General features: G+C 40.6%; 1 protein-coding gene across 4 annotated transcripts in view; it reads right to left on the bottom strand.

The window, feature by feature from the left end:
- Positions 1-27476, bottom strand: part of LOC134357319 (casein kinase I) — a 251189-nt gene that overhangs the window by 182147 nt on the left and 41566 nt on the right. For all 4 annotated transcript variants that reach the window (XM_063068720.1, XM_063068721.1, XM_063068722.1 and 1 more), the window contains exon 3: positions 10142-10182. In XM_063068720.1, the coding sequence (XP_062924790.1) occupies positions 10142-10182 (41 nt within the window). The remainder of the gene's footprint in view (positions 1-10141; positions 10183-27476) is intronic.

Genomic DNA, 27476 nt, shown 5'->3' with positions numbered 1-27476 from the left:
TCTAGTGTTTGATATTTCCACCCTGGGTTAAAAACTAAACAACCCTATGCCTTACATAATTTAATACACTTCTATCAGGCTGACTCTCTGCCTCCAATGATCCAGAGAAAACAGTACAAGGTTGTCAAGCCTCACCTTATAACTAACACTTTCTAATCCAAGCAACATCCTGGGAAAAAGTCTCCTGCATCTTCTCTAAGCCTCCATATCCTTCCCATAATGTAGTAACCAAAGCTGTGCACAATATAAAGAGCTTGACTGAAACGAAGTTTTATACAGCTACGACCATATTCCAAGTTTATAACCCACATTCGAGCCAAGAAAGGCAAACACACCATACACCCACTTTATACCCCGTTTACTTCCAGTCAAGATGGCACCAGCGGACAATTCCTCTGGCAACATCTTCCAGAAAGCCAATCTCTTCAATTATTTCACTTTCTCTACATCTTCTGCTTGTCATTTTGTCTTGATTGTGTTTCCCAGAATGAAAGGGTTATTATAAGAGGAACATTTGATGACTCTAGGCCTTTACCCGCTGGAATTTAGACGAATGGGGGGGGGTGGGCGGGGGATCTTATTGAAACATTTTGAATATTGAAAGGCCTGGACAGAGTAGATACGAAAAGGATGTTTCCAACATGAGAGAGCCCAGAACAAGAGGGCACATCCTCAGGATAGAGGGGCGTTCATTTAAAACAGAGTTGCAAAGAAATTTATTTCACCACAGGGTGGTAAATATGCGGAATTTGTTACCATAGGCAACTGTGAAGGCCAGGTCGTTGGGTGTATTTACACTGAAGATTGATAGCTTTTTGAATGGCCACGACATCAAAGGTTATGGGGAGAAGGCCGGGGAGTGGGGCTAAGGAGGAGCAGGGGGAGGATCAGAATCAGGTTCATTATCACCGGCATGTGTAGTGAAACCTGTTAACTTAGCAGCAGCAGTTCAATACAATACATAATATAGAAGAAAATAATAATAATAATAAGTAAATCAATATACAGTATACGTATATTGAATAGATTACAATTGTGCAAAACACAGAAATAATTGTATATTAAAAGAGTGTGGTAGCATTCATGGGTTCAATGTCCATTTAGGAAATGGATGGCAGAGGGGAAGAAGCTGTTCCTGAATTGCTATGATTAAATGGCAGAGCAGACTCAATGGGCTGAATGGCCTAGTTCTGCTACTATGTCCTAAGATCTTATGGTTTCGGAAACTGTAAGAGCCTTTGACATGCAGTTTGTAATTTGATCAAATGCTCCAGCACTCTGTCCCCAGAGAGGACCAAGAAAACGAGCTGCCTCGTGGAGAAAACGACAGACTGGGTGTGGGGTCATGATCGACTCTATTTCGAAGCGTCAAGGAAGACTGAAGCGGAGGCAAATACAGAGGGGTCAGTGGTTGCTCTCCACGGAGGCCACAGGATCGACGATGGTCAGAGGCATTTGGACCCGGCGTGGCGGTCGCTCTTTACGGAAGGACTGAGTTCGTGTGCCTGCTCTCCTTCTCAATGCTGTCGGGAGGATGTTTTCAAAATGAGATTTATGTAGTATTTGGACTGTAGTTGATATCGGTCTTTTTCAGTTTTCTGTGTTTCCTTTCTTGGTGCTGATCGGCAGGTGGGCGATATGTTACTTTTCGTGCAAGGAAGAGGTTGGGGATTTGGGGTCTGATGTTCCTGTTCATGTTTTCTCTGTGTCAGCGATCTGTTAGTTTCTGTGTGGGAGAGAGGGGGTTGGGGGTTTAATGTAATTGTTTTTTTGTGAGGGAAGGGGTTGGAGGTTTGTGGTTTTTGTGCGAGGGAGGTGGTTGGTGTTTGGAGTTTGACGTTCTAGCTGCCATTTTCCATGTGGGCGATCTGTTCGCTTTTTTTTGTGAGGGAAGGGGTTGGAGGTTTGTGGTTTTTGATGTTTTAGCTGTTGCTTTCCAGGCGGGTGATCTGTTAGCTTTTGTACAAGGGAGGAGGTGGAGCTTCGGGTTTGCAAGTTTTGATCCTTTTCCATGTGGGGGGGGGAGGAATTGACATCTTTTCTTTCAACAACACCCATGATTTTTCTGTACTTCTTGGCTATCTGGAGAAGACAGATATCACAGTTGTATTGAACGTGTATGTTTTGACAATAAAATGAACCTTTGAAACTTTGAACCTGTATGTTGCTACTCTCAGGGAGCTGCAGACTTGCACCCCACAATCCTGCTGCACTTCAGTCCAGAGTCCTGTCATGTATTATATACTTTCCTTAACTTGATCTCCTAAAGTGCGACACATCACAACTGTGTGTCCTGACGAAGGGTGTCGGCCCGAAGCGTCGACTATACCTCTTCCTATAGATGATGCCTGGCCTGCTGTGTTCACCAGCATTTTTCGTGTGTGTGTCCAGATTAAACTTCATTTTGCCATTTCTCTGCGCCACATTTCCAACAGCTTTGCAACTCGCTGAATCCTTTGACAACTTCCTCACTGCCCACAATTCTGCCAATTCTTATGTCATCGTCAAATGATTCAATCAACCCACCTACTGTTGCATCAAAATAGTCATGTACAATCGGAGGCCACTTTATTAGGTACTGCCTGTATCTAATAAAGTGGCCACTGAGTGTACATTAATGGTTTTCTGCAGCTGCAGCCCATCCACTTCAAGGTTTGACATGTTCAGCATTCAGAGATGCTCCTCTGCACATCACTGTTGCAACACGTGGTTATCTGAGTTACCGTCACCTTCTCGGCAGCTTGAACCAGTCTGGCCAATCTCCTCTGGCCCCTCTCATTAACAAGGCACTTTCACCACAGAATTGTCACTCGCTGGATGTTTTTTTTGTTTTTCCACACCATTCTCTGTAAACTCCAGAGACTGTTGTGCGTGAAAATCGTAAGAGATCTGCAGTTTCCAAGATACTCAAGCCATCCCATTTGGCACCAACTACCATTCCACAGTCAAAGTCACGAGATCACAATTCTTCCCCATTCTTAAGCTTGATCTGAACAACAGACAAATGTCTGGACTATGTCGACTTGCTTTTACGCATTAAGTTGCTGTTACATGATTAGCAGATTAGATACCTGCATTAACGAGCAGATCTACAGGTGTACCCAATTAAGTTGCTACTGAGCATACCTCACAAACAACAGAGAACCAAGCAGTGATCCTTGCAGAACACCCCAGATCACAGCTCTCCAAGTCAGAATAATATTGCCTGGTTAGAGTTGAACAGGACCTGAAATGTTACCTTGATTCAGATTTTTGAGGTTATTTTTGAAATATCCATCAGTAAATCTAATCAGACCTGGATGTTGTACCATTATCAATTCAATGCATTGAATATTTCTTTACAAGGTTTGCTCAGACATTAAAGGCAATTGCTTTTAGCTTACTTCACAATAGTACTACAGAAGGTTTTACTTAGCCTTGCATCACGTAATGAAGACTTAAATTAGCAAGTCACCAATGAAAGCCATAGTGATTGCATCTGTATTGGTTAAATTGCACTGGCTGTTGCATAGTGCTTAAATTATAAGAATAGCAGTAAAAAGTCGACAACATTGATCCACAGCTCAAATCCCATCATGGCATCTGAGGCATTTAGGAAATCAAAATTTTAAAAATTGGTATTTAAGAAAAAGCTGTTCTCAGTAGCAGCTATGGAACTGTTTCTGTCCTTCAGGAGAGGAAATTTGCTGACTTTACAAACTTGTAACATGACTCCAGACCTGCCAATGTGCCTCTACAGCCTCAAGTTCAGGAGCTTCGGATGGAGAAGTGAAACACCAAAGCATTGCGAACAAAATACAATGTTTCAAGCTGAAAGAGAAAGCAAACTGATTCAGCTTCTCTCCACAGTTCAGCTGTTTGCACAATGAGCACAGCCGACAGCGCACCGCTATTACAGCTGGGGTGCTCTTCAGCTCAGAGTTCAGTCCAGCGCCATTCTGTACGGAGTCCCTATGTCCTCCTTGTGGAACGTGTGGCTTTTCACCAGGTGCTCCAGTTTCCTCCCACAGTCCAAAGACGTACCGGTGGGTTAATTGGCCATTGTAAATTGTCCTGTGATTTGGTTAGGGTTAACTGGGGTTCTGGGGTTGCTGGTGCAGCATGGCTTGAAGGGCCAGAAGGGCCTCCTCCACTCTGATTCACGAAATAAAATTTAAGGGTGCCTCAAACAACGCCATCAAACTAGCTATCTGATAAATGCATTAGCTTTCTCCGGGCCAAAACTCCAACTTGCACTTAATTATCTATTTCCATTCAACCACATGTAATGTCTTGTGAAGGACTTTTTGGCCCAAGTTGTTACTTCAGTGCAAGTCTTCCTTAATACTGCAGTGAGAGAAAAATTCTGAAAAAACACACAACTTGGGTTAAATTATGACCCTACTGTAAACCATTTGGGAGGTGGCTTACAATCATTACCATTCACCTCTCTATTTGCTTCAAATACTCAATAAGAGAAAGTATTTAAACATTAGTGAACATCAACAAATAGTTAAACTGTACTTTCAGTTTCGGGGAGTAGATTTAGGATGGAAATGAGGAGGAACCGCTTTTCCCAGAGAATAGCGAATCTGTCGAATTCTCTGCCCAATGAAGCAGTGGAGGCTACCTCAGTAAATATATTTAAGACAAGGCTGGAGAAATATTTGCACAGTAGGCAAATTTAGGGTTTTGGGGAAAAAGCGGTAAGTGAAGATGAGTCTATGGCCAGATTAGCCATGATCTTATTGAATGGCGGAGCAGGCTCAACGGGCAAGATGGCCTACTCCTGCTCCTATTTCTTATGTTCATTAAATTCAGATTTTATGGCAATGACCATTATGCTCCTCTTATGCTGAGTTGGGTTGTGTTATTTAATCACAAAATATATTTCATTTGGCCACTTTGCACAAAGGAATTTACTCCAAACAATGATCTGAATTTCAACAATTCATTCAAACTGAATGTAAATTTTAGCAATACAGAAACTTGCTGGGTAAATGAACTGTCTGGAGTAACGAAGGGCAGCACCAAACCATTGTCTGCCATATCCTCATGATCTGCTGACTGAAGCTGACCCACAGACCCATGTATTCATGAGGTCAGCCATGTACTGCTGGGAATGTTGGTAAATATAGTGCTTGCCTGCAGGGTCATTTTCTGTGCTGCCTGAAGAATGATATGGATTTGATTTTGAGGTATTGCGCTGGAAAATAGTAAATTACTGACAGTTGTTATGCAGCTGGGTTGGGGGTTGGGGCCTGGGGACACAAATCCAGAAGTCAGCAACATAGATAGCCCTGTAGTCAGAGCTAAAGTCCAGAGCGGGGGGCCAGACATGTTGAGAAGGTGACACTCGGGTACAAGTTCTCACATCCATGGAGGGATTGGCTGCTATATGGCATTACAGTCTTAGCGTTACTGTCTTCATAGGAGGTGTTCTTGCTATCCACAGGAAGTGCTTGCCCCTATCCCACACAATTAATAAGAATGCAGTCTATTTACATGATTCGTCTGAGCAAATGAATTACAGTCAATACTGGATTTGGCTCAAAACAACTAAAATATTGGAATTTTGAAACTACCTTCTTCGTTCCAGTTAGAATAAATTAATGAAGTGTTGGCTCAATGGATACTTTATTCAGCTGTGGGGCTATACTAACGAACTAGAAATCCAAGTGAAAATAATAATAACATTTGAAAACTAAGTTTTCAATTAAGACAGTAAAATCATCTTAAAACTACCAGCTGAAAATAAAAATATCAGATTCATGAGTGTTACAAAGAACTGTAAACTTTGGCTACCTAGCACACCACTTAAGTCATGCCAAAATACAATAGAATTTAAGATTAAAAGTTGATTTGAACATAACAAATTCAAGATTAATTTAAGTTCAATTCTCATTCAACCATACAGATGAATAGAGCCAAACAAAACAGCGTCCCTCCGGGGCCAAGTTGCAAAACACAGTACCAACAAGCACATAGTTAGGATAGCAGAAAAACACGGTTACAAAAAAATATACATAGCCCAAGTCCACGAGCGGCAAAATAATTGACCCAGGCATAGAAGCACATGGTTCCAAAATCAAGCCATAGGTCAAGTACTGTACGCAATATAACTTCCTTCCCACCATTCATAGAAGTTGAAATCTGGGGCATGGTAAAATATTCCTCATGCACCTGGAAGAAGGCAGCTTCAACAGCACACACCACCTGGCCCAGTTGACTGCCATCACATCCACCAGCTTCAACATTCATCCATTCCACCGTTGTATCCCCAGTGCATCCATCATAAGCAGCACGACTGCAACGTACGAAGGCTTCTTCAACAGTCACTCCCAGCTCTTCCACCTACCCTCTCAATCACTATTTTGTGGCCAACTGAACCCTCAAATGATACTTAATTGCATCCACTCAGAAATGTCCATTTACCCTGGAACTCGACATGTTGTATCAGAGGGATAGGAAGGTAGACAGAGGGGGGTGGTGTGGCTCTGCTGGTAAAGAATGGCATCAAATCAGTAGAAAAATGTGATATATATAGGAAGATGATGAATCCGTGTGGAAGAAGGACACTACTGTGGCTGACAAGTGAAGTCAGAGTCAAAGTAAAAGCAAAAGAGAGGACATGCAAGGAAGCCAGAGCTAGTGGGAAGATAGAGGATTGGAAAGCTTTTAAAAGCTTGTAGAAGGTCATTAGGAAGGAAAAGATGAATTATGAAAGGAAGCTGGCAACTAATATCAAAGAAGATACTAAAAGCTTTTTTAAGTATATAAAGGGTAAAAGAGATTTGAGGGTAGATATAGGACCAATAGAAAATGACGCTGGAGATATTGTAATGAGAGGCACAGAGATGGCAGAGGAACTGAATGCATATTTTGCATCAGTTTTCACAGTGGAAGACATCTACAGTATACCGGACATTCAAGAGTGTCAGGGAAGTGAAGTAGGTGCAGTGAAAATTACGACTGAGAAGGTGCTCAGGAAGCTTAATGGTCTGAGGGTGGATAAATCTCTTGGACCTGATGGAATGCACCCTCGGGTTCTGAAGGAAGTAGCTGGAGAGATTGTGGAGGCATTAACAATGATCTTTCAAGAATTGATAGATTCTGGCATTGTACCAGATGACTGGAAAATTGCAAATGTTACTCCACTATTTAAGAAGGGTGAGAGACAGCAGAAAGGAAACTAGACCTGTTAGCCTGACATCAGTGGTTGGGAAGGTGTTGGAACTGATTATTAGGGATGAAATTACAGAGTACCTGGAGGCACATGATAAGATTGGCCAAAGCCAGCATGGTTTCCTGAAAGGAAAATCCTGCCTGACTAACCGACTGCAATTTTTTGAGGAAATTATAAGCAGGGTGAGCAAAGGAGATGCAATCGATGTGGTGTACTTGGATTTTCAGAGAGCCTTCGACAGGGTAACACATATGAGGCTGCTTAGCAAGATAAGAGCCCATGGAATTACAGGGAAGTTACTAGCATGGGTGGAGCATTGGCTGATTGGCAGAAAACAGAGGGCGGGAATAAAGGGATCCTATTCTGGTTGGCTGCCGGTTACCACTGGAGTCCCACAGGGGTCGATGTTGGGAACGCTGCTTTTTACGATGTATGTCAATTATTTGGACAATGGATTAATGGATTTGTGGCTAAATTTGCCAATGATACAAAGATAGTTGGAGGAACGGGTAGTGTTGAGGAAACCACCAGCAGAGAGACTTAGATAGTTTAGGGGAATGGGCAAAGAAGTGGCAAATGAAATACAATGTTGGAAAGTGAATGGTCAGACACTTTGGTGGAAGAAATAAACAGGCAGACTATTATTTAGATGGGGGAGAGAATTCAAAATGCAGAGATGCAAAGGGACTTGGGAGTTCTTGTGCAAGATGCACTAAATGTTAATCTCCAGGTTGAGTCAGTGGTAAGAATGCAAATGCAGTGTTGGCATTCATTTCAACAGGTATGGAATATAAGAGCATGGATGTGATGTTGAGGCTCTATAAGGCACTTGTGAGACCACACGGAGTACAGTGTGAGGCTCTATGCTCATTTTATAAAGGATATACTGACAGTGGAAAGGGTTTAGAGAAGGTTCACGAGAATGATTCCAGGAATGAAAGGGTTACTATATGAGGAATGTCTGGCTGCTCTTGGGCTGTATTCCCTGGAGTTTAGAAGAATGGGGGGGGGGGGGGAAATCGCAAAGAAGCATTCCGAATGTTAAAAGGCCTGACAGATTAGATATGGCAAAGTTACTTCCCATGGTAAGGTAGTCTAGGACAAGAGGGCACGACTTCAGGATTGAAGGACGTCCATTTAGAACAGAGATGCGGAGAAATTACTTTAGTCAGAGGGTGGTAAATCCGTGGAATTTGTTGCCACGAGCGGCTGTGGAGGCCAAGTCATTGGGTGCATTTAAGGCAGAGATAGATAGGTTCTTGATTAGCCAGGGCATCAAAGGGTATGGGGAGAAGGCAGGGGAGTGGGATGACTGGAAGAATTGGACCAGCCAAGAGTTCAGCCCTTTCAGTGCACTCAACATGTGTTTCCCTCTCTGATTTCCAAAAAGAGCTTCCACAAAGATACCAATGTACACAAAAAGTATCATGAGTACCCGGCAACCCAATTGTTCACTTAACCTTCGACCTCTGTAGCCTAGGTTTGTAAAGCAGAGTTCCAAGTTTAAACTCCCAAGAAATGAATGACGGGCCATACTGCTCCCAGTGATTACTAGCACGACCCAGTATAGGTAGTAATCTTCCTCTTCCACATGGATGGAATGCTAGCATGGTTTAACAGAGGTGCTAGTTTTTAAAATAGTCACATTTGGAGTGGAGCAGGACACTTGGAGCTTATCCCAATTACGATGGCTGTACCTAATCATCATAAGCTACACAACCAAATTATATTCACGATTGCAACAGTTTAATCACGTGCAAAGAAAAGCTTCTCATATTTTGATCTGCAAATATCAAAATGTAACAAAATAATCTCAATACATTACACTAAATACAGGACCCATAAAAACTCAGAATTTCTGCCACTGCTCATTAAATTCAGCCTTCTTTTCTAGTCCCAACCTTCATTCCAACCATGGCTGTGCTCATTCCTGAGCATTTTCAATTGATAATTGCAATCCCATCAGAAAGAACATATTAAGTGTTCAACAGTTTATTCACCTTAAACATAAGAAACAGATGTAGGGGTAGGTCATTAAATTAACCATTAATTTTGCTATAAAATGCTTCCACCCAAAGAGGCAACAAGTTATATTTTTGTTTTAAAATGACAAGTAGTAACATTAACACAGCAACTTCTTACATAGTAAAACATCCCCACATACTTCAAATAAAAAATTGGCATTAAGTTATACAAATATGTTGGTTTAGGAAACTAAAACCTTGCTCAAAGAGGTAGAAGGTGGAGAGGAAACTGCCGTATACAGAAGGAGGAGAAATTGTGGATGAAAATATTAGTTTGAGCACAGTGGTGATGAAAATTGCGGTTCCTGAAAACGCTGGAAAAATCTCAGGACATTGTATGTTAGCAGAGATTACCAAAGTCAGTGAGGAGAACCTGCAAAGCATTTGAGAACAAGGGTAAAATTGTAAAGACTGTGAGCCAATGTCAATCAACAAGCACAGAGATAATGAATATCGCGGAATAAGTTGTGGAAAAATTATTAAAAATTTCAAAGCAAACCATTTAGTTTTGAAACAAGCAAACCAACCATTTGAGTTAAATAAAAGAGGTTTTCTGAAATATGCTGCAGCAACTCAAGGCAAATCCATTTATTTGGTCACAGTGATTTGCCACATCACAGTTTCAAATCTGCCAGCTTAGACCTCTCCTGGCTCACATTTGCTAGGATGCTGCATCTTAAAAATAAGTAGGAATTCAAGCAAAATTTACATACTCAAAATATAACTGAGATGCAAGAATCGAATGTCTTTCATCCAAACCCCAGAGTTTTGTCAGAATATTGAGGTTTGAGGGCAGAGGGAAAAATTGTTCACGCTAAAACTTGATTTTTAGATCGTGATTTTTAAACAAAAGATCAGAAAGCGTAATACACAATATTAAAATAAAAACAAGCAGGAAATTAATCTGGGCCCAGTGCCTGCAGCAGCAGAGTAATAATTATTATCAACTTACCAATTTAATTGCCACATATTCATTTGTGTACAAGTTTTTACCTTGAAGAAAACAAAGGAACAAGAATTAGACACATTTAACATTTTGGTTGGAATATGACATTTCAATATCGTGAATAAAATTTGTAAGTAACTCAAGGCCCTATACATTCATTAATGACACTTCCAAAATACCTTCCCCATTTTGAAAAGATAGCAAGAATTAGTGTGCATCGTCAGAAAACCCATCACACTAGACCGGAACTCCCAAACTGGGGTCCATTATATATTGGAGGCTGACCTGTTAGATATTATTATGAGTATGAACCCTTCAACGAAGTGTTCCATTGGAAGAATTTCTAATTTATTATTACAATGGGATAAGCATCCTTTATTTAAGATTAAACAAGATTGGGAATAGGAACTCAATTTGACTTTTATGACGGAGGATTGGACGCGGATTCTGAAGCTGGTTAACTCTTCTTCAATCTGTGCTAGTCATTCACTGATTCAATTTTAAATTGTACATTGTTACCATCTGATGAAGGAGAGACTGTCTAAAATATTTCCTAATGTTGATAGTTACTGTGATAGATGTAAAACTGAGACCGCTACACCGACACACATGTTTTGGTCTTGTTCTATACTGAAACAGTTCTGGAAGTCAGTTTTTTCGACAATTTCTAAAGCACTTAAAATTAATTTACAACCTAACAAATTAACTGTGCTTTTTGGAATAATTCCTCTAAATATCCGTGGTATCTCTGTGTCTGACCAATATGTTATTGCATTTGTTACACTGATAGCCAGGAGGGCCATTTTGTTGAAGTGGAAGGACACATCAGCTCCCACTTTGTCACAATGGTTCTCTCAAGTGATGCTACGTCTTAGTTTGGAGAAAATTAGAAGTCAAGCCTTTGAAGCTTTATTGATTTTGAGAAAAGATGGGGTTCATTTGCTCGTTATTATCATTTGAGTTGATTGATAGATTTTCTTCACGATCTAATTGTAAATTTCTGGTATTTTTTTTTCTTTATTATCACAAAAGTTTTTCAAAGTAATGTTCTTTTCCCTTGAGACATTGTAAGTGTTGTTTACTTCAATGTACTATTATTTGAATAATAATAATAATAAAAAGATTTGAAAAGAAAGACAATCTGGGGTCCATGGTCCCTTCAGTTAATGTTAGGGGTCTATGGCATAAAAATGGTTGGGAGCATCTGCACGAGACCAAATGCATTCTGAAAATCCACTTATCAAGGCCAGTTACACAGAAGTGATGATGAGAATATGATTCTAGAATCCCTTCCCTCTGTTTGCACAAAACAACTATCAAATATCACCAAAAAGCACAAGGGATAATTTAACAGAATTTAGAAGTAGAATCAGGTTTAATATCACTAGCATACGTTGTGAAATTCATTAACTATGAAATACATATTAAATACAGAGAAAAAATGAGTTACATTAAGTATATATGTCTATTAAATAGTTAAGTTTAAAGAAGTAGTGAAAAAAATAACAGAAATATAAAAAGTAGTGGGGTAGTGTTCATGGGTTCAATGTCCATTCAGAAATCAGATGGTAGAGGGGAAGAAGCTGTTCTTGAATCGCTGAGTGTGTGTCTTCAGGCTCCTGTGTCTCCTTTCCGATGGTGCTAATGAGAAGAGGACATGCCCTGGCTGGTGGGAGTCCTGAATGATGGACGCCACCTTCCAAAGGCACCGGTCCTTGAAGATGTCTTGGATAAGACAGAGGCTAGTACCCACAATGGAGCTGACTAATTTTACAAGTTTCAGCAACTTACTTCAATCCTGTACAGTAGCATCCCACCTGCCCCCCCCCTTCCCCATACCAGACAGTGACGCAGCACGCTCTCCAAAGCACATCTGCAGAAGCTTGAGTGTTTTAGTTGGCAAATGAAATAACAAAATATTAGTAGTAAATAATAGTAGTGATGGGTTTCAGTGGAAGGATTAATGCAATTATTTGCACTTTGCTATAACATACTGCAACATTTTGGAAGTTGGAGACGTTAGGTAAAAAGATGCATTATTTCAATTCAAAATATAGTTGGGACAGAAAAGCAACTAGCAGTCAGATGATAAGAATGTTACAACGAATTTGTAGCTGTTGGAAAATAAATTTAAAGCCAAACATCACTGTTGGCAGTCTCATGGTTAACTTCTCAGTTATGTGCTTGAAAAGGAGCAGGTAGATTACATAAATGAAGCCACAATTAGTCAGGAAGATAAGAATAAAAAGAAAAACTGGAAGCACTCTACAGGAATGGTAGCATCCAAAAAGCAATGGAACTAAAGTACAGGATTCTTGATCAGGAATGATCAGTATGGCTTTGCGCATAGGAGGTCATGCCTGATGATTTCTTTTTTTAAATGGAGTTTTTCCAAAGAGGTAACTAATTAGATAATGTAAGGGCAGTGGATGTTGTAAAACTGAACTTCAGTAAGGCATTTAATAAGGTTCTACATGGCAGGCTGATCTCAAAGACCAAGTCACATGGGATTCAGGAGAGCTAGCAAGGTGCATTTAGAATAGACTTGATACGAGGCAGAGGATGATGGTTGAAGATCAATTCTCCGACTGGAGACTTGTGACGAGTGGGGTGCCACAGGGGTCAGTGTTGGGACCTCTGCTATTCACTACTTATGTAATTAGCAGGTTTGCTGATGATACTGTACTGAGGAGTCTTATTGGTAGTGAAACAGGTTACAATAAATTGCAAATGATCCTGATCAGCCAAGGAAAGGCTGATGGATATGTGTGAGGTGATGCATTTTGGACAGTCAAACCAGACTAGTACTTATAGAGGGTATGGCAGGGCACTGATAAGTGCTGTGAAATAGATTCTGGGAGAACAGTACATAGTTCACTCTAAATGGCCATACTGCAGACAGGTCTTTTGCTTGCTGGCCTTCATCAGCCAGGGCATCGAGTTATGCTGCACTTCTACAAGTCACTAGTGAGGCCACACTTGCAGTATTGTTATAGGAAAGACACTGTCAAAGTGGGAAGATTGTAGAAGAGACTTAAAAGGATGCTGCCTGGACGAGAGGTCTCGAGTACAGGGAGAGGTTGGCAACCCTGCATCTTTATTCCCTGGAGAGAAGGAGAATGAGGGGGTGATGTCACGTCAACATCTTGGAGAATATGCCCCGGGTCAAACACATTGACACAATCATGAAGAAGGCACATCAGCAGCTCTATTTAGTTACAAGCTTGAGGAGACTGTCATCCAAGACATATAAATTTCTACAGATAGGGAAGTCCAAAAGTAAAGGGCACAGGTTCAAAATAAGCAGAGAGAGATTTAAAGAGGTAACGTTTTATTTTCTCCTCGCGGTTCCTGGAATGAGCTGCCAGAGGAAACGTTAAAAGCAGGTACAGTTGCAACATTTCAGAGGTATTTGAAGAGTTTTGGGCCAAATATGCACAACTGGGACAAGCAGGAAGGATGCTAAAGTCAGGCTGGAGCAGCTGGGCTAAAGGGCTTGTCTCCATGTTGTATGACTCAACAATTCAAATAAAGAAAAACGATCTAGTGCTTTCTTCCCGGCATATATACAAAATAAACTCTTCTCGGCCCACCAGCTGCTACAGGTATCGATTGTAAACAACGCTATGATGACACACTAAGAAGATAGCAGAGTTTGTCATCGAAACGTCAGTTATAATTGATACCTGTACACAGCTGGAAGCCCAAGAAGAGTTTATTCACAATTCAAATAAAACCTTCTTAAATACTTAGATTATGAAGAGTGAAGAAGGGGTGTGAGGCAGGAAAATTAGTGCTATTAGTTCGCACCGAATGGAGGAAAAGAGAAAACAAGTTATCAATTTAGCAAGGGAAATAGAGCATGAAAAGATGAGTTACTTATAAACAGAAATACAAATAAAGAGCGGGCAACACAAAACATGGGAATACGCAAATCACCAAGGAAATAAAAGACGAGGACACAATAATTATCTTTTTAATCCTTTCATTGGAAGTGGGTGCCAGAGGCAAGACTAGCAATAGTTACCCTTGTTTCATTAAACTCCAACCAAGGGCTTTGACAGGCCACTTCACAGAGTAACAAAGTGTTCAGTAATATTGCTGTGGGTCTCATAGGTTGGAAACGGGTAAAAGTGAAAGTATGTTAGGGAATCAAAGAGGCTTTAATACCAATCCAGTACTTCCATGGTTTCTGCTACTGATACCATGTTTTCTTTTCCATCCAACTCCAGAGTAATTTAATTTAACCAAATTTAAATTATCCAGCTGCCAGGCTGGCATTTCAATTTGTATCCCCGGATCATTAATCTAGGACACTGTCTGCTAATCCGCTCACATAACCACAAGCAGCACACACAAAATGCCAGAGGAACTCAGCAGGCCAGGCTGCATCTATGGAACAGAGTAAACTGTCGACATTCCAGGCCAAGACCCTTTGACGCCACTTTTATCCTTTCATTTTGCAGGAGTGTTAACAAGCTGTAAATTAGACAAGAATGGAACATATGTACTGAGATGTAATATACCAAGAAGATGCTTTAAAAAAAGTAATTTGGTAAGGAGGCAGAATACATTGTTTAAATAAAAGGAACACATTTAAGAGTGAAAAAAGTGTACAAAAGAGGACTTTCGAATCAGTTATGGTGCATTCGAAGTGGCACAAAAATAAGCCTGATGCAGCATTTTATAATGCCTCTAACTTTTGGATAGACAGTCTGCAATCAGATTAGAAAGCGAGTGAAGCTAATAATACCTTTTGTCGAGGGACACAAATTATAATCTCAATCAATACAATTCATCGAGAGATGAAAATGGAATTTTTAAAAATATCCATCTTTAATCAGTGCATTAGCTGATTTTATATGGCTGAAGTACTGATGGATTCGATTAAGAGTTGTGACGCAGATCAGCTGATGAGTTTTAATGTGCGACCTGTCTACATGACCTGAGCACAAGATTAAGATTCAACCAAAGACAAAAAAGCACTAGCATATCAAACTGGATTAGCTGAGGTTTTTTTTGAGAGAGGAAAGGAGTGATCTGACTGCGAAGAAATAAAGCTGGATGTATGACATTGTGGGTAAAGATGCTTCTTCTGGACTGAAAGAGTCAGGAGGGAGACAGGTAGTACAATGAGGTAAGGGGCCACGGGTTTGGCGAGCGCTGACAAAAGATTGATGCATCCAGGTGAGGAGCGTTTGATTAGCAGATGGAGTCAACTGGGGCAAGGTAAAGTGAAGATAGTAACAGATAGCTGAGGTGTGGTATGTGTGGACAACAAAGAACAGGAGATTATGGAATCTGATATGAGCTGAAAGTTAAGAGTGGAAACAAATGAGAGAGCGATGGTGGGCAGACGTCAAAGAATCATATGCAAGTTCCAGGGGATGCTGAGATGAAAGCTAAAGACCAAGGGATTTCTATCCATGTTCAGTCAGCGGGGAGGCAAGGTGAGACGAGAAGTTCAGGTAATGGACAAGATACACATGTTAAGGAATAAAGTGCTACATGCAAAGGCTAGTGGAGTGAAAAAGTATCTCCAAGAAATAAAAGAAACCAGTATATAAAGAATTGAAAACAATACAAAAGAAATTGTTAAATGAGTTAGTAAACGTGAAGCATATGCTCTAAGAGAAAATAAAAAACGACTGTTTATAGGATAATTCAAACAATGTAAAACCTACTAAAATGAAAAAAAACTACAAAAATGTTAAAAATCGAAGAAACAAAAAGCAAAGCGTGTAAATACTTAAGATTAAGGATTAGCGGGCAAAATAAAGAGAAAAGATAAATTATATGACAAGTATGTAACTAAAAGGAGGAGACTGGGTTCCACATGGAAAAATCTAAATTTCTAAGAAATACTCATGAAGGTGACTAACTAGTTAGCACTTACAAAATATGGCAAATCCTGCAGTATACTGTGAATGAGCCAATCAGTGCTATATTAGAGGACAAAAAGGAAATGTCAGTTATTGGTTAGGCTATAGAAAGACCAAAGTCCCAAGCCCAACAAATTATATCCAAGAACAAACAGATAAATGGAGCAGGAAAATTTGATTAGGCTCCAAGAATTACATTTTACACTACAATAGATATGTGCTAGAGGAATGACGAGTAGAGAATGTCATATGCATTTTTACAAATACAGGCAGTGTACATCTGGATACAAGTCTAATTATCTTAGCATCTGAGTTAAGGAAATTGCTGGTGTCCTTTGTTTCAAATGAAATTACCACGATCTTCATGAAATGCACTTGGAAAAGAATCATGCCTCACGTCTTACAATGGACGCAATGCACATTAAAATATTCTGTGGAAGCTCTTAGCATATGAAATATTCTGTGGAAGCTCTTGGGCTATAAAATTCAGAAGGAGGATTGTAAACTGGGATGAATTATAGCCAACTATAACCAGCATGTGAAGGCAGACTCCAGCGGATTGAGCGGACAAGACCAATGGAAGGTCCAACAGTCAAGAAGGCGGTCTCTGCATGCGTCGTGGAACGTGTAGAGCAGGACAAGACACAGAAGACATCCTGGTCATCCACTGTGCCTAGTCCCATCTCCAGCCATCTTGACTCTGTCTTGCCACTGGATCCAGATGGGAATTGGGATTAGAGAGTGAGGTTGACGCTGCGCAACTCTCCCTCACTTAAATCCAAATCATGCGCTAATCTCGACACCCCATCATAATGGTGTCAAGGTCCTCATTGACGTTGACGATGGATAAACACACATGGGTTAGAGCAATATCAAAATTTCCATTTAACATTACAAGTGGAGGAACACTGACTTTCGTTAAAGAACAAATGAAAATGCAAAGTTTAAGAACATCAATGTGAAAGAAACGGTTCAAACGGTAACACAGTCTGTCTGAGTTCGCTCACTGTGGAACAATAAAGGAATTCTGAGGTACGTAAGTGAGGAATAAAGAAAACCAGGATGCAGTAAAAAAAAACTCTAATGGTCTTCTATATTTTGTCACAGTAAGTATGGAATATAAAAGAGGCAATGATGGGCCCATGCGAAAATCTTAATAGGAGTAACTCAGAATTAAATGCAAATATGTCTCAGAGTTCTCTGGGAAGCAATGAGTTCTAATTTACAAAAAATGTACTTGGGTTTTGAAAAGGGTTGGAAACAGGTGTGAAGATCAGAAGAAATACAAATGCTAAAGTAGTACAAATTATGGCTTAATCCACAAGAAAACAATGAAAGAATGAGATAAGCTGAAAAGCAGCACACCACTTAAAGTAATTATATAATCAATAAAGAGATCATGGATACCCAGTTTTTATGCAAGTCATTCATAACAAAAAATAACAAACTTTTTGACAGAGTTATGAAGTTTCCTAATACAAGGACTAAATTGAGTTCAAGTATTTATTTTAATGCCATCACCTGGAGTTAAGTAATTTTGAGATTCAAGTATTATTTTCGTGGAACTTGTCAAGTTTGAACAGATGTAGATGATTCCAACAAAATTAATCAGGAAGTAATGCACACTGGTTATCCACCGTGTCAGATCACTATTTACTATCAGTGACACAACTATTCAGGCCAACAAGTTCAAAAGTATGAATAAAAGCAAGTAAAATTACTCCAGAACTGGAAAATAAACTTCTGGTCCTAATTCATCATCTCACAGCTCCAGTAACTCCTCATCTATTTCACCTCCAAACAGACTGGTTCAGAATGCCCTCTTCCTATTTGGAAAGACTATATTGTGCATCTACTTCTCAATTCTCCACTCAGTTAACAACATCTCCACTTTTACACTTTCCTTTCCTTTTCAGATTTTCTTTTTCAGATAATACAGCAAAGGAACTATTTTTGGTTCACATGATGTTGTTAACTTTTCCATTCATATCATTTCTCAGTTAGTGACTGCGATGATGACATACTTGTTAAGTGAATACACAAAATTTACTATTGCCCAAGTAAACAAATAATTATCACCATTGAACATTTCTCCAACTATCATCCTGCTAAAAAAAATGGCTTGTTCCTTGTTTTTTAGTTCTTCTTTAGTGATTTACATCCAGAGTCAATTTCTGTTACAGACTTAGTAAAGTGCCATGCTTGTCACAACATGTCCAAAGTAAATTTATTAAAGTATATATATGTCACCAAATACAACCCCGAAATTCATTTTCCTGTGGGCACATTCAATAAATCCACAGAATAATAACTATAACAATATCAACGAGGCACCGCCCTAACTTGGGCATTCAACCAGTGTGCAAAAGGCACAAAATGTACAAATACAAAAGGAAATAAATAATTAGTAAATAAGCAATAAATATCTAAAACAGCGGTCCCCAACCACCGGGCCGCGGACCGGTACCAGGCCGCAAAGCATTTGCTACCGGGCCACAAGGAAACGATATGATTTGGCGATAGGAGTCAGCTGCACCTTTCCTCATTCCCTGTCACGCCCACTATTGAGCTTGAACACACGCGAGGTCATTAACAGCACGTCATGCATGTCAGCGCGGGAAGAAGATCAACTCCTCGAGCTTGCAAATGACGGCGGGCTGAAAAGTAACATCTCTGCCGGCATTCTGGATCAAAGTCAAGGCTAAATATCCTGAGACAGCCACGAAAGCACTGAAAACGTTGCTTCCATTTCCAACATATCTCTGCAATGAATGCAACGAAAACTAAATTGCGGATTAGACTGGACATAAGGAACCCCCTTCGAGTATCGCTGTCTCCCATCACCCCTCGATAGGACCATCCTGTTGCAGGAAAACAAGCCCAGGGCTCCCACTGATTCAGCGATATTGGTGTGTTGCAATGATTTTATATGTTCATACGGGGAAAATATGTGCCGTGTGTTTAATATCCAAATATTACTTAAAGTGTTATGATGCTATTGACTGATAAGTGACTTATATAACCATATAACAATTACAGCACGGAAACAGGCCATCTCTGCCCTTCTAGTCCGTGCCGAAAGCTACTCTCACCTCGTCCCACCGACCTGCACTCAGCCCATAACCCTCCATTCCTTTCCTGTCCATATACCTATCCAATTTTTCTTTAAATAATATCGAACCTGCCTCTACCACTTCTACTGGAAGTTCTTTCAACACTTACTTCAAGCTCCCCGTCCTCTCCTGATGATCGACTTATCACTATGTTCATGCGAGGAAAATATGTGCTGTGTGTTTAATATTAAAATCGTTAGATAAACCCTTTTAGAAACGAAATTGAGTGCATTAGCCCCTTATTACCAATATTCCAGTCGTGATTAACACCCCAACCCCCCTCCCCAAACAGAATCGCCAAAAACGATTTGCAGAGAATACTATCAGCAGGTACACTCATACCCAGGTCACGCATGCGCACTGGTGCCCGCGCAAGGCTTCATGGTCATTGTAGTCTTTCTCGGGGTAAACATAACGTATTTTTTGACTGCTACTCTTGTCCACTGGCAACCCTACCCCCCTCCCCCCGGGTCGGCCGGTCCGCAGCGCAAAAGAGGTTGGGGACCCCAGATCTGGAACACGAGATAAAGAGTCCTTGAAAGTGAGTCCATGGGTTGTGGGAATACTTCAACGATGGGGTAAGTGAAGTTGAGTGAAGATATTCCCTTAGGTTCAAGGACCTGATGGTTGAGGGGTAATAACTATCCCTGAACCTGGTGGTATGAGTCCTGAGGTTCCCGTACCTTCTTCCTGATGGTGGCAGCGAGAAGGGAGCATGTCCTGGGTGGTGGAGGTCCCTGATGATGGATGCTACTTGCCTGCAAGAGCATTTCATGTAGTTGTGTTCAATGGTGGGGAGGGCTTTACCCGTGATGGACTTGGCCATATCCACTACTTTTTGTAGGATTTTCCATTCAAGGGCATTGGCGTTTCCATACCAGGCTGTAATGCAGCCAGTCAATGTACTCTCCACCACACACCTATGGAAGTCAAGCTGAATTTTCACAATCTCCCAAGGAAGTAGAGGCACTGCTGTGCTTTCTTCGTAATTGCATTTATGTGCTTGGCCCAGGACAGGTTCTCCAAAATGATAACACCAAGAAATTTAAAGTGGCGACCCTCTCCATCTCTGTTCCTCCAATGAGGACTGGCTCTGGTTTCCCTCTCCTGAAGTCAATATTCTACTGTAAGAATGTGAACTTTCCTTTTATTAATGGACTCCATTTTTGTGCAGCCACATAAAGTAACAATGGGTGACTACTTGAGCAAAGAAATTACTGAGTTGTTTCTCCAACAAACCATATTTCCAGTTCTAAGTAAATTGACAATGTAGGAACGAGCCGGCCAGTCTACTGAGATTATGCAGTTTCCCCACAGTCTATTCTGTCCACAATGGTCCCATGCCCCTCTCCCCAATAGCACTCTGTTCTACCATTTACCTCTACATTGGGGACAAATGGCATATTAACCTAATCTCTTGGAGATGAGGGGAAACTGGAGCACCCAAAGGGCACCTATGCAGTTACAGGGAGGATGTGCAGACTCTCAAATACCACCCAAGGTCAGAATTGATCTCAGGTTGTTGCAGGTGCAAGCCAGCAACCCTACCAGCTGTCCCTTTGGTGTTGCCCATTAGTCCCAGTGACCACACTGCAGCAAAGCAGTTAATTCTACGCACATAATTGATATGTAACTATTACTCAGCAACCGTATGCTTCTGTGGAAATTGCCCAACAGCAGGTCCAACCCGTCACAAACACCCAACTTGTGTACAGCCTTTACATAAGAGCAAGCATTTGGGAGACTGATGGTATCAATTTGCCTGCTGCCGTGAAGCTGTGGACATCTTCTGTCAGGTGGGAACTCATGACGCTATCCGAATGGCTTAAATACACATGGCCTAGTTCGTCAAAGTTTGACCTAAATACACAGCCAGGCACTGCACCTTCAACTTATCCGAGTTACAAGCAGTTCTCAGAAATGGAACTCTATCGTAACCCGGGGAGAATATGCAGTTTGTTTCTGCCCCTCATGGAATAAATGCTGCTACATTCTGTGTAAATTGACTATGTTTGGTGTGCAGCAGTCTATTTGTTTCAAATCATCCACAGTTCTTCAGCTCTTTGGTTGGCACGGTGCTGTTAATAAACACTCCATTCTCGTTCTTTAACTAAACTTCGTTGCGCTGTCTCATATCTGCCTCTCCCGGACCCAGCTACATTAGCTGCAGCTCCAACAGTTTGAGCAGAGGGGAGAGGGAGACTGACAGATGAAAAGGCAGCAGTTGACTCAAATGGTCTTTTGCAACATCAAATTGCTCAGCTCTTGCTCTCAGATGGTAATTAGCCATCTGATTTATTCCACCCCCATTCATTCCACCAATAAACCGCTCAATGGAAAGTGCTCACATTGAGAGCTTGTTCAAAGAGAAAGATAACGGCCAGAGGACAGGCAGCGAGGCCAAGCTGCAAAAAAAACGTGTTATTTGCTCATCCATCAACAATGTCACATCTACAGTAACAAACATACTGTCTTGAGCAGATGTGTGTTTATATAGAACCTTCAGCGTTCAAAATAGAGGGCAACAGGCCTGATGGTGCTGTTGTATGTAAACCTAAATAATTAAATATGTTTTGTTTTAACCCAGAAATACAGAAAACAAAGGTTATTGATACATATATCAATCTTTATTCTGTGCAACATGAAATAAAAAAGGTATACCAGGCCTGAGTATTATTCTTTCCAGTACATATTCGTATTCAAAGGAATTTGGTAAGCAATTTGGTAAGTACCTTCAGGAATCACTAAAGTCTGTCAGCAGATAGCTAAAGCGTCTCTCTGCAGCTGACAGTCACTACAAAGCAACCTAGCCAATGACAACAAAGACGAACTGCAGACTAGTGCCCTTCCTTAGATAGGCAGACTTAACGTACAGAGTTGCTATAATAAAGCAGCCACCAAAGCCACAACTTCACTTCAGCAGATCAAACACAGGCTCAGACAACACCAGCATATGTCACACGATTTTTAAGCTTCTTTCTTAACAGACACCAGCGAAATTTAAACTTTATTGCTTTAGAAAATTGTACGATTGCCAACTTCCCAAACATATACACAAAAATTTTGGGTTTTCACCATATGCAAATCCCACTTTCTTTCATAATTCAGAATACTTGATCATTGATGTGGGATAAGAAAACAAACACTGGTGTGAATTATGTGCAGTACATACAATGGCAAACCCTCACAATCTGGAGCTAGGACATCAAATGGAGCCATATTGAGCCTGGAAAGTTACCTCAGCCTTGGATTTCAGATCTCATCCCCACCACCGCCATTTGAACTATTTCCCAAACCGTGGGATGAACATTTCAAATCCCATTGCTGCAACCTTAGGCTTGCAGCTACTCTGCATCATCCAAGAGCTGCTATTTCACTGCTTTCTTTTTTCCAAACTTTCAATCTGGGAATTGTGTTTTTTTTTCACATTTTGTACTATTGGCAAAGTGAGAAATGTTCCAGCACGTGGACAGTGAACAGCATTTAAAGATCGCATGGATGAACTACAACAATTGTTCATCCCAGTTTGGCAAAAGAATAAATCAAGGAAGGTAGTGCACCCGTGGCTGACAAGAGAAATTAGGGATAGCATCAATTCCAAAGAAGAAACATACAAATTAGCCAGAAAAAGTGGCTCACCTGAGGACTGGGAGAAATTCAGAGTTCAGCAGAGGAGGACAAAGGGCTTAATTAGGAAGGAGAAAAAAGATTATGAGAGAAAGCTGGCAGGGAACATAAAAACTGACTGTAAAAGCTTTTATAGATATGTGAAAAGAAAAAGATAGGTTAAGACAAATGTAGGTCCCCTACAGACAGAAACAGGTGAATTGATTATGGGGAGCAAGGACATGGCAGACCAATTGAATAATTACTTTGGTTCTGTCTTCACTAAGGAGGACATAAATAATCTTCCACAAATAGTAGGGGACAGAGGGTCCAGTGAGATGGAGGAACTGAGGGAAATACATGTTAGTAGGGAAGTGGTGTTAGGTAAATTGAAGGGATTAAAGGCAGATAAATCCCCAGGGCTAGATGGTCTGCATCCCAGAGTGCTTAAGGAAGGAGCCCAAGAAATAGTGGATGCATAAGTGATAATTTTTCAAAACTCTTTAGATTCTGGACTAGTTCCTGAGGATTGGAGGGTGGCTAATATAACGCCACTTTTTAAAAAAGGAGGGAGAGAGAAACCGGGGAATTATAAACTGGTTAGCCTAACGTCGGTGGTGGGGAAAATGCTAGAGTCAGTTATCAAAGATGTGATAACAGCACATTTGGAAAGCGGTGAAATGATCGGACAAAGTCAGCATGGATTTGTGAAAGGAAGATCATGTCTGACGAATCTCATTGAATTTTTTGAGGATGTAACTAGTAGAGTGGATAGGGGGAGAACCAGTGGATGTGGTATATTTGGATTTTCAAAAAGCTTTTGACAAGGTCCCACACAGGAGATTATTGTGCAAATAATAATAAACGGTACTGGGGGTAAGGTATTAATGTGGATAGAGAATTGGTTGGCAGACAGGAAGCAAAGAGTGGGAATAAACTGGACCTTTTCAGAATGGCGGGCAGTGACTAGAGGGGTACCGCAAGGCTCGGTGCTGGGACCCCAGTTGTTTACAATATATATATTAACGACTTAGATGAGGGAATTAAATGCAGCATCTCCAAGTTTGCGGATGACACGAAGCTGGGCGGCAGTGTTAGCTGTGAGGAGGATGCAGGGTGACTTGGATAGGTTAGGTGAGTGGGCAAATTCATGGCAGATGCAACTTAATGTGGATAAATGTGAGGTTATCCACTTTGGTGGCAAAAACAGGAAAACAGATTATTATCTGAATGGTGGCCGATTAGGAAAAGGGGAGGTGCAACGAGACCTGGGTGTCATTACACAACAGTCATTGAAAGTGGACATGCAGGTACAGCAGGCGGTGAAAAAGGCGAATGGTATGCTGGCATTTATAGCAAGAGGATTCGAGTACAGGAGCAGGGAGGTACCACTGCAGTTGTACAAGGCCTTGGTGAGACCACACCTGGAGTATTGTGTGCAGTTTTGGTCCCCCAATCTGAGGAAAGACATCCTTGCCATAGAGGGAGTACAAAGAAGGTTCACCAGATTGATTCCTGGGATGGCAGGACTTTCATATGATGAAAGACTGGATTGACTAGGCTTATACTCGTTGGAATTTAGAAGATTGAGGGGGGATCTTATTGAAACGTATAAAATCCTAAAGGGATTGGACAGGCTAGATGCAGGAAGATTGATCCCGATGTTGGGGAAGTCCAGAACGAGGGGACACAGTTTGAGGATAAAGGGAAGCCTTTTAGGACCGAGATTAGGAAAAACTTCTTCACCCAGAGAGTGGTGAATCTGTGGAATTCTCTGCCACAGTAAACAGTTGAGGCCAGTTCGTTGGCTATATCTAAGAGGGAGTTAGATATGGCCCTTGTGGCTAAAGGGATCGGGGGTATGGAGGGAAGGCTGGTACAGGGTTTTGAGTTGGATGATCAACCATGATCATACTGAATGGCGATGCAGGCTCGAAGGGCCGAATGGCCTACTCCTGCACCTATTTTCTATGTTTGCTGAAAGATGAACAGGACTTTTCAAGAGAGGTAGCTACTGAAATGTGAAGAAGTCTCCAAAAAGGGTGAGTGAAAGGATAGCAACTGATACACAGGAGCAACATAAACACCAAGTTTTACGGCACTGTCCGAGATCCAATATTCACTCCCTTATCCAGCAGCATGCTAACTGCACAGCTCATTAACACGTTAAAATGAGCAAACAGGAATGGGATAGTATTCACAAAGCACCAGTTGCGATTTCCATCTTTAAAAAAAAATATAAATTTCCAGAGCAACGAGAAATGGGATTGGCAGGATTGCTCCACCAGGAATCCCTGTAATGTCGAGATGGCCAGAACACTGAAATATCTTTTCTAAGACGCATGATTGGTCCTCCTTTCTTCTTCGACCTGACTCTTCAAGTTTTTTTAAATATATTTATATACATCCCAGAATGAAGCTGATCTTTTATGGCAAAAGTTAGTTTTAATATTTCAGTTCGACATGATGAACTGACACCGCAGAAACATCAAAATACATGCACAGACAAGAATACAACACAGTACATGTCTGTACATGCCCACACTTACAGCTCTCCCTTTGGAACAATCCCATATTCCTTACAGATTTAATACTTATAGGGAAAAGCAAAAGGCACAGTTATATAAAAAAAACGCACACACAAGCAGAAGTTTATTTTAAGTTTCAACAATTTATTTCAAACATTGTTATTTTGCTCAAGTTTCCCTCATCAAACTAAAGGCAAACACAAGAACAAGTACAGTGGTTTGTGGAGTTAGTAGACTAGTGAACTGGGTTGTGAGTACAAGAGCAAACGAGAAAAGAACAGGCTTGGAGAGTCTAGGAATTTCATATTTATCCCCAGGAGTCTGCAGCAAACAAAGCTAAAGAGAAAAAAAAAGTCAAGGAACATGAAATGCAATGTTTTTTGTAACTACCTATGTTATTTTTTTATATCTAAAGTCTGTGGAGAAAGGTCTGTTTTGCACTGAGCATTCATTATTTAACTAAATTAATCTTAGCCAGGTTTTGAAGACACTATTTCTAGAATGAGTATGCTGGGCAACCAATGCCAAGAAAGCTAGAAGTTATACGATTAAATTGTCAAATATACATAAAACAAAAATAGCAACATAGAGACGAAAGAGAAAACAAGACAGAAATAGATTTTAATTAGCACTGAATCCCAAAGAGAGACCTGTTTTCTACAGTTTGCTATGGGCTCGATGTTCACTGCTTTCTACTACCATCCTGCACACTCAGTTTCTCCTCCACTTTGGAAGTGTTCACTCAACACCAAGCTTATTGAAACAATCCTACTCATTCACATACAACTGAATAGTTCTTGCTGTAAAACACATGGTACTTGGAGCAACCAAAACTATTCTTACAAAACTTTTGCAACTTTCATTAAGAACTGAACCAGCAGCTCCAGTTACTGGTCACCACTTCTCACTCCCATCAACTATCTCCCAATTCCTTTCACTGACACGAACTGCAAAGCAGTTTGGAACATACCGAGTTCACAAAGGCTACCACATCAAAATACTTTATCATTTCTTCAAACAACACCAAGGGGATTAACTGCATCCACAAAAAGGAAACTTCAACATTCAGGCCCAACAACCTACCATACGAATACGGTGCTAAAAAAAACAGCCTACGTCATCCTCCTCATGGTTCCCAGCCTGAAAGAGATGAAGGCTGAAGGTGTGTTTAGAGCACTGTGGAACAGTCATTTAATTGAACAAAGAAAGCGAGAGAGAGTCAATATGTAAGGAATTTGTTGGGTTCTGGAGGTGAAGAAATGGACAAGTGGTGGCAAAGGTGCCAGAAGAAGAGATGGTTTTACAAAGTGTTGGATCTGGAGACGATTTGGTCCAAGTCTTGCGAACACTTGTACAAATGAGATGGTTTAACATATTGACAATTTAAACACAAGTGAAAATGAAATGCAATCACCTGATAAACAATTTAATTGTGGAAAGTCTTTCATTATATTTGAAGTTGTGTCATCCTCACTCCTCTTCAATATTTGTTTATGGAAGTTCATTAAGTCCAACAAGTATTTAAAATTCTCCAAAAGTCATGTGCATGAATTATCCTTTTGAGCACAGCTCATGAAATGTATCATTCAACTAGCCTTTTTCTTAAGACCTTTCACAAGTCACCATCAACTGAAAATCTTGAACAACTTTTAAAAATTTTACAGAATACCTTATTATGCAGGGCGCTTAAAAATGCACCTTAAGATTATAATAGATCACTGAATAATCAGCAGATGATAACCAGTGTAGAAAGTGTGCGATTAGCCACAAGCAGTGACATTCACAGCTGACCTTGAAGGAAACTGCCAACAAAGAGCTAATGGTCATGTCTGAAGGATACTCCTTTATCTACTTTGGTGGCCATCAGCCGTCAAAGTTCCAGATGTCCAAAAGTGGCATCGTCAAATAGTCCAAATAGATACCAAAGAATTTTTCAACAGAGCGCAAACTGGGTACAACAATTTATAATTTTTAAACTTACATTATAAATGTTTGCAGGTATAACTTAATATTCTGGAATGAGGCAAAATTAAAACCTTTTTTAAAGTAATGTGAAGCATTTTTAATATTTTAAAATCAATTCAACATCAAAAAATAATCTGAATACCACAATTCTGGTGACCATCATGGGTGCTTTGAGCCAAATACACCTGGCCATCTCCAATAAATACACTAGTGCTCTTCTTATACCAATGTCCATTCCAAAAGTTCA

The sequence above is a fragment of the Mobula hypostoma genome, chromosome 16, assembly GCF_963921235.1.
Source record: "Mobula hypostoma chromosome 16, sMobHyp1.1, whole genome shotgun sequence".
In the NCBI taxonomy this organism is placed as follows: Eukaryota; Metazoa; Chordata; class Chondrichthyes; order Myliobatiformes; family Myliobatidae; genus Mobula; species Mobula hypostoma.
Note: the sequence above shows the minus strand (reverse complement) of the source record. Positions and strands in the feature narration are given on the sequence as shown.